The sequence below is a fragment of the Prinia subflava genome, chromosome 1, assembly GCF_021018805.1.
Source record: "Prinia subflava isolate CZ2003 ecotype Zambia chromosome 1, Cam_Psub_1.2, whole genome shotgun sequence".
NCBI lineage: Eukaryota > Metazoa > Chordata > Aves > Passeriformes > Cisticolidae > Prinia > Prinia subflava.
In genome coordinates, this window is record NC_086247.1 from 145,450,408 (window position 1) to 145,458,540 (window position 8,133).

The 8,133-nt window shown below is 60.4% G+C and overlaps 1 protein-coding gene across 2 annotated transcripts; it reads left to right on the forward strand.

Annotated features, from left to right (window-relative positions):
* The first annotated feature begins 2,636 nt into the window (after window positions 1–2,636).
* MNX1 (motor neuron and pancreas homeobox 1) lies at window positions 2,637–6,341 on the forward strand. 2 transcript variants are annotated; one of them, XM_063421107.1, is made up of 3 exons: window positions 2,637–3,422; window positions 5,329–5,484; window positions 5,568–5,822. In XM_063421107.1, the coding sequence occupies exons 1-3, from the start codon at window positions 2,819–2,821 to the stop codon at window positions 5,684–5,686; spliced, it is 879 nt and encodes a 292-aa protein (XP_063277177.1). In that variant the 5' UTR covers window positions 2,637–2,818; the 3' UTR covers window positions 5,687–5,822. The 2 variants fall into 2 exon arrangements, with proteins under 2 accessions (XP_063277177.1, XP_063277167.1); XM_063421097.1 differs by having other exon boundaries at window positions 2,653–3,422; window positions 5,324–5,484; window positions 5,568–6,341.
* Window positions 6,342–8,133: the final 1,792 nt, after the last annotated feature.

The window sequence follows — 8,133 nt, forward strand, 5'->3', positions numbered from 1 at the left end:
AGGAAAGGAAAGGAAAGGAAAGGAAAGGAAAGGAAAGGAAAGGAAAGGAAAGGAAAGGAAAGGAAAGGAAAGGAAAGGAAAGGAAAGGAAAGGAAAGGAAAGGAAAGGAAAGGAAAGGAAAGGAAAGGAAAGGAAAGGAAAGGAAAGGAGTTTTTAAAAATGGCACTCTTAAAAAATAAATAAAAAGAAAAGAAAAAAAACTCTGAAAATCGAAATCCTTCTCCAAGCAGTAAATATCCATCAGCCAAAAGATGGGACAGCCGGCCGAAGGCGCGGGGTGTCCAGACGGGGCGGCCGGCTTGAGCCCGCCCCCGGGGCGGTAATGGACAGGGGTCGCATGGTCCCCCGCCCCCGGTCCTCGTCCCCCTCCAGCCGGCCGCGCCTTCTGCCCCATCTCCGCCCGGAGAAGCGTTCACGGCACCGCCCACCCTGCACCGCCGGCCACTGCCAGCCGCGCATCCCTCCGGCTGCGGACACGCGTCCCCACCGGTGTCCTGAGCGCAGCCCTAAGCCCATGGCTCCCACCTGACACCGGATGGTTTCCCCTGACACTCGGCCCCTCGTCCCCAAAACTGCCCCTAGAGGAGCCCGCACGCTGTGCGGGACAATCCGCAGCCGCCACGCTCCCGGGCACCCCGGCACCGCCGGCCCGGGCATCGGGAACTGGCACCGGCTCTGCCCGGGGCGCCCGGCCGGTGACAGCCGCGTCCCCGCGTCCAGCGGGCTGGGCACCACTCACTGAAGGGGGGTGGCCTCATCCCTGCCGGGGACGGGACGCAGGGAAGGAGGCGAGTGCGGGTCCTGTACCCTCCTCCTCCTCCGGAATCTGTCACAGGAGCGAGCCCCTGGTCCGGCCGCTCGCTGCTCCGGGACTGCCCGTGCGTGGGGCACAAAGCCACGGCCAATGGGAAACGTGTGGCCAGCTGGGATGCCCGGGGCGGCCGCCGCGTTCCCTAGGGCCTCCCCAGACCCTCAGAGCCCCGACAACCCCGAAGCGGCCCATTAAAACGATGCTGCGATTGGGTGTCCCCCCATTCACCCCGGGGAGCGGGGGCACAGGGGTTTTGTGCGGCTGCGGGGCTCGGCCGCGGCCCCCGGGCCGTGTGCGGGCTGTGCTCGGGGCGTGCCGGGGTTGCGGCTGTTCGGGAGCCTCTGCTCCCGGTGCCCGTGTGCGGTACTGTGGGGGTGCGTGTGGCTCCGGGTGTGCATCCTGCCAGGCCTGTGCACAGGTGCCTGCTGGAATTGTGTTCCCATGTCTGTCCTGCTGGTATCTGTCGTGTGAGTGTGTCTGGAGGCTCTACTGAGGTCAAAGAGGGGAAAAACTGCAGGGGGAAAGGGGAATACGAGGGCACTGAGCAAAGGGTGCGTGGTCTGTACGTGTGCATGTGTGCAGAGCCCGCAGAATGCTCCCGGCCTCCCTCCCACGGAGTAGCGGCAAGGAGACAGGGCCAAAGTTGCCAGATATTTTCTGGTTTTCCGTTTGTCTTCTCCATTTTTCCCCTTCTCCCTTTCTTTTCCGCGTTTCGTCTCCTCTTTTCGTTGCTTTTACTTTTCTCACCCCGGGGCCAGGAGGGACAGCGCGTCCTTGTCGTGGTGGCCCGGCCAGCCCGGGGGCACAGTCCCGCCACCCCCAGGAGGGGCCACTCCGCACCGGGGGACTCACGGCCGTGGATTTGGGCATTTCCCGCGGCCGAGACGCTTCTCCACCGGGAGAACTTGTGAAAGGAGAACGTGTTTGCCTTGGCAGCGCTTCGTGCCGCAGCCTGACCTTTCGCTCACACGGCCGGGGAGGGTCCCGCTTCCCCGGGTAAGGAGAGACCCCTCGCCCCGCTCTTTCCCTTTTCTGTCCGGGGCTGTTTGCTTTAGATAAGCAGGTGTAATAAGGCTGTTGACAGACCCGGGATTTGGTGGCAGGGTGACTCCCTGACCCGCAGGTGTTTATTCTTTCCGACTCGTTAAAAAGCGGCCGGCGGAGCGTTTACGGCAAGTGTTTGCCGGGTGCGGGAACGCTGGAAAATTGTCACCGGGCACACGGCGGAGCCAGCGGAGAGCCGCCACTGCCGTGCTGGGAGAGCCCTCTCGGCGGGGAGCAGCCGGATCCCCGCGGGTGTCCCGGGCCGTGTCCCGCGGGTGTCCCAGGCCATTCCCTGTTGGTATCCCGGGCTATTCCCCGTGGATGTGCCGGGCCGTTCCCTGTGGGTATCCCGGGCCGTTCCCTGTGGATGTCCCGGGCCGTTCCCCGTGGATGTCCCGGACTGTTCCCTGTGGGTATCCCGAGCCGTTCCCCGTGGATATCCCGGGCCGTTCCCCGTGGATGTCCCGGGCTATTCCCTGTGGGTATCCCGGACTGTTCCCTGTGGATGTCCTGGGCTGTTCCCTATGGATGTCCCGGGCCGTTCCCCGTGGATGTCCCGGGCCGTTCCCCGTGGATATCCCGGGCCGTTCCCCGTGGATATCCCGGGCCGTTCCCCGTGGATGTCCCGGGCCATTCCCTGTGGATGTCCCGGGCTATTCCCTGTGGGTATCCCGGACTGTTCCCTGTGGATGTCCCGGGCTATTCCCTGTGGATGTCCCGGGCCGTGCCCGGCGCCGCCGCCCGCAGCGGGGGGTGTGCGAGGGGGCGGGCCCTCGGCGGTGACGGGCGGGCGGCGCGGCCAATGGCGAGCGAGGCCGCAGCGGCGCGGGGCCAATGGGAGCCGCCTGCGGCCCTTGAAGGGGCGCGCCGCGGAGCGCGGCCACACTGCCGCCCGCCGCCGCCGGGAGACGCGGCCGGCCCGGGGCAGCCGCACGGTCCCCAGCCGCCTCCCCCGGCGCTCCCATGGAAAAATCCAAAAATTTCCGCATCGACGCGCTGCTGGCTGTCGACCCCCCTAAGGCGGCGGCGGGGCAGAGCGCGCCGCTGGCCCTGGTCACCTCGCTGGGCGGCAGCGGCAGTAGCAGCAGCGGGAGCGGCAGCCCTCCGTCCTCGTCCTCCTCTTCCTCGTCCTCTTCATCCTCCTCCGAGCACCCCGCCGGCGGCCCCGCCGACTGCCTGCGCACCGACAGCCCCTCTCCGCCGCGCCTCCTGGCCGCCCACTGCGCGCTGGTCCCCAAGCCCGGCTTCCTGCCCGGGGCGGGCTCCGGCTCGCACCCGCACCACCACGCCTCGGCGGCCGGCATGGCCCTGGGACTGCACCCCGCGGCGCCCGGCGGGCCGGGCATGCCGGCGCAGGCGGCCCTCTACGGGCACCCGGTGTACGGGTACTCGGCGCTGGGCGGGCAGCACCCGGCGCTCTCCTACCCCTACTCGCAGGTGCAGGGAGCGCACCCGTCCCACCCCGCCGCCGACCCCATCAAGCTCAGCGCCGGCACCTTCCAGCTGGACCAGTGGCTGCGGGCCTCCACGGCGGGCATGATCCTGCCCAAGATGCCCGACTTCAACTGTGAGTATCGCCTCCCTCCGCACCGCGGCCGCGTCCATCCCCTGTCCATCCCGGGCCTACCGGGACCTGCCTCCTTCAGGGAGGGTGGAAGCCCCCTCCTGCCCCCACCTAAACAAGCTGCAGATTTAAACTGCAAGAGACGCTTTTAATTTTCGAAAAATTTATGTTGGAAGAAAGAAATAGCGCTCGGTAATGGGAAGCGGGGATGTGCGGTCACATCGCCATTCCCTGCCCTTGGGGAGCCCCGGGCAGGCTGGCCTCTCACGGCAGGTTAAACGGGAAGGTGACAAATTGCTCCCTGCCTTTGCAAATGCCCTTCCCCGCCGTTCCCTGAGGGTAAAAGCTGCCGGGGAGGGGCGGTGGGGGTTGGTAGGGGCAGGGCAGGGGTCCTTATGGTGTCCCCAAAATCCCAGTCTCAATGTAACCCCCCCAAAAGCGAGGTGGCAGGTCGCATCACTCTCTCACCGTTTTTAATTTTATTTCTGCCTTATCGGAAATGAGCATATAATAATGATGTCAGGCCTTCTAGGCAAAGGGATGTAGGGAGCATCTGGGATCGGCCAAAAACTTGGGGTTCTGCGTTCTCTGGAGATAACGAAGAGGAAGGAAGCACAGTCGGAAGGGTTTAGGTTTGGGCCCGGGACAGGCTGGCAGTGCCGGATGGAAGCAGGCAGCCCCGGAGCCCCGGCAAAGCGCCGTGCCGAGCTCAGGCCTCGCGTGCATCTGGTTTAAGCAAAGATCATTTTCGGAGGTGTGAGCTCTCGGTGGGAATGGCCGGTTTAACAATACCGGAGGTGTAGTTTTACGAAAATCATGCCAGGAAAAGAATTGCGATTTTTTTTCCCCCTTCTCCTGCTCTGCACACACGTTCGCAGACAAAAAAGTCCATTGTTTTCTCTCGAATTGGGATTGTTTAGACTGGAACATTCAAGAAGAAAAAATAATTAGGAGAGCTGTTAGAGCCCTGCCTCTCAAACAAGGGGCGGAGGGGAATAAATAACCGAGCAAAACGAGTCTCGGAAAATCGCACGGCGGTGAGAAAATCTCCCGGGCGCTGCGGCCGGGAGCGGACACTGTCCTTTTCTTTCTGCTGCTTTGGCGAGCTGTCTCCAACCGCGGCCGGGGAGCAGGAGCCGCCCTTTCCAATTTTTTTAAAAAAAATTCTAAACTAAATAAGCCAAAGTACCTAAATACTTTGGGAAATGGGCAGTAGTGCTGCCGGCTCGCATGCCCAGAGGTGTCGGGGCCTTCGAAGAGGCTCAGTTCCCGCTTTCTCGTGTTTGAATCTGTTGTTGTTTTGGTGTTTTGTTTCCCTTTCCTAATAAACCCTTAATTTTAATTATTTTTTGAACGCGGAAAGCGCCCTTTTTAGGTTTTTTCCCCCCGTTTCCGAGACAGTTTTCTAGTCCTCGCCGCCTATTCATGCTCCAGGGGCAGCCGGTGCCCGGCGCTCGCAGCCCCGGTCCCGGTGCCGGTGCCGGTCCCGGCCAGCCGGGGGTGTGCCCGCCTGCAATCCCGCTAATTAAACGGCTATGGGCGGGCAGGGAGTGCGGCAGGTTTAACTAAAACATTAAATGGAGCAAATTGCCGCTCCCCCGAGAGCCCCGTGCCCCTTCGCCGCGATCCCTGGCTCCGGTTTATTGTCTCGCGTTTGTTAGGCTCTTGGGAAATCAAGAGACATATTTTCCTTGATTTAAAAGATTTAATTTAATTCCTTTTTTTTGGTCCCTGTGGGCGATCCCCTGACACTGCGGAAGCCGAGGGGGCCTGGAGGCGATGGACAAGGGTCCAGCCGTGCTTGGGTCTCGCACGTAGAGCCTTCCCTGCCTCCCGGTCCCCACCGCCCTCCGGGGGATGCGCGGCTCCGCGCTCACCCCCGCGCTCCCCCTGTCCTTCCCCAGCCCAGGCGCAGTCCAACCTCCTGGGGAAGTGCCGCCGGCCCCGCACGGCCTTCACCAGCCAGCAGCTGCTGGAGCTGGAGCACCAGTTCAAGCTCAACAAGTACCTCTCGCGGCCCAAGCGCTTCGAGGTGGCCACGTCGCTCATGCTGACCGAGACGCAGGTGAGTGTCCCCGGCCCCGCGGGGTGGGCGGTGGCCCCGGCGGGCGCTGGATGAGGGGACGTGTTTGTGCCCCCGCTCCGCAGGTGAAGATCTGGTTCCAGAACCGGCGCATGAAGTGGAAGCGCAGCAAGAAGGCGAAGGAGCAGGCGGCGCAGGAGGCCGAGAAGCAGAAGGGGGGCGGCGGCGAGGACAAGGGGGATGAGGACATGCTGCTGCCCGCCCCCGAGAAGAGCGCCGGGAGGAGGATGCGGGAGCTGCCCGACAGCGAACCTGAGGACGAGGAAGAGGAGGAGGAAGAGGAGGCGGCGGCGGCAGGGAGATGCTGCCCGTACCACTCCTCCGACTGTTCCGAGGCGGACGAGGAGGACACGCAGCCCCGGGGCCGGCACGGAGCCCCGGCGCAGCCCCAGTGAGCCCCCCGCACGTCCAGCTCCCTCCAGCCGCCCCGCAGCGGGGGGGTCCCGCCTCTCCTTATTGGCACCGGTCCCGCTCCCCCCTTGATCTGATGTCTCCCTGCTTGGAGAGGGATGGAGAAGAGGATCCTCCGCATGCCGGGCGGGGAACAGGATTTCTCGCGAATACAGTGTTATTATTGACTGAAAACCAGACAAAACTTGAGCTCCCCTATCCCCCATCCCTGCCCCCTGGAAGCGCATTCCTTTCGCTGAGTATTGGAAGTGTTTTGTTCTTACTATATATCGGGAAATCTGTTTATGTCATGAACGTTAAAACTGCTGGAAATCTCAATACTGTCTTTATTTTTGTATATCGTATTTATAAAAAAAAAAAATTACCTCTACTTATGCATGCTAAATTATTCCCCAGGTCCTCCCACCCGTGCGATGGGGGGGAAATAAACGGCGTTTTTTACTGGAGGTGTCTGAACGCTGTGTGAGGGGAGGAGGCTCGCCGGGCCAGGGCTGCCTGGTGCTTTGGGAGGTGCTGAAGCACTTGGGAGGGAGCGCGGAACCTCTTCCTAACCCGAATTTAGCCCAGTGCCACAATTGCCATGTAATATCTGGTATTGAGAGGATATTCCTGGTATTCCCGAGAGGAGTGCCTCAGAGCAGGGGCGAAGCTGCCCCCGGCACTGGAGCTGCGGGTCCCAGGCGGGTTTCGGGCGATCCTCGCCGTGCGACGCCTTTGGGAGCTCGGGGACGGGCGGGGGCCGGGAAAAGGAAAGGAGGGAGCAGCGCTGCTTTCCAGGGGCCCCTTGACTTCCAAAGGAGCGAGGCGTCCTCTCCCCGCTCCTCCGAGGCCGGGACTCCCCGCCGGTGGTGCAGCACGGGGTTTTCGATAACTGCGCGATTTATCTCGCCAATAAATTTGCAGATCAATTAATCCTTGTCACCGCAGCTCTTCCCGAAATCAATTATAGCGAATTTAAATATAATCACTGGCTCATCCCTACCGGCTCGGGGCCACGTCTGGCAATTCATCCCGGCGCATGAATTACGGGCGGCTCCGCTCCCGCGTAGGGCCGCGCAGGGGGAGGGGGGGCCCTGCTCCCGCATCCCACCGCCCGTGGGGCACCGCTCCCCCTCCTAGCCCCGGCGAGTGAGAATGAGGAGCTTTTAACACAGAGCTTTCCCACTCCCGTGCACTTTAAACATAAAAATATAATAATTTTGATCAAGGTATTTTCTCGTTAACCTGTCCTGTGAGGCCGCAGCGTGGCCCCTCTCAACAGCCTCCTCTGTAAAAACCCGCCCCGTGAAACAGGCTGGGGAATGCGTGAGATTCTGGGATGAGGTTCACGAAGGAAAAGTGTTATCCCTGTTATCCCTCCTGCAGGTGGGCCGGCTGGAGTGGCATCCAGGAATAACGCGGGTCGTTATCAGCTCACCGGCCCCGCACACCCAGTGCCCCGCGGCGACACGCCGAAAATCACTATACATCATAAATCCGAACAGATCCCACATGTCAGAAAACTTGATCGGGATAATCTCAATTCGGGTTTGACCGATACCTACCCCCTTGCACGGAAACGATCGCTTCGGAGGCTCTGATTTAAATTTGTGAACGATTTTCTTTTGGCCACAGGCTATGAAGTCTTCAAGGCAATAGAAAAATCAAGGCTTCGGTATCTCTGTGTTTTTTCACGCCGCTGGCTGAGGCTGCATCTTAGTGGGTGAACGGCCGGGCAGGAGCGTGCAAAACCCGCGCAGGACCGAGGTGGCTCCTCCGCCCTAATCCCGGCAACACATCCGAGTTCCCATCAGCAGGATTCAGCTCTTGCTTATGCCTTAAAACGTCTGAGCAGTATCAGTCTGGACATCATCTTATTATCTCAAAAAAATTATCAATAAATTAAATATCATGCATAGTGTATATAACAACACCAGCAAAATAGTAATAGTAATAGTAATAGTAATAGTAATAGTAATAGTAATAGTAATAGTAATAGTAATAGTAATAGTAATAGTAATAGTAATAGTAACAGTAATAGTAACAGTAATAGTAACAGTAATAGTAATAACAATAACAATAATAAATACCTGAGATCACCCCGCCCCAACAATAAAGATCCTCCCTCAGTCATTAATTTCCAATTAAACACCGACTAATTCAGCTGGCAGACGTGCCCCAGCGGGCCAGAAATATCCTGTATGCCCAAGAGGTGTGTGCCCAAACTCGTCTCAGCCCCAC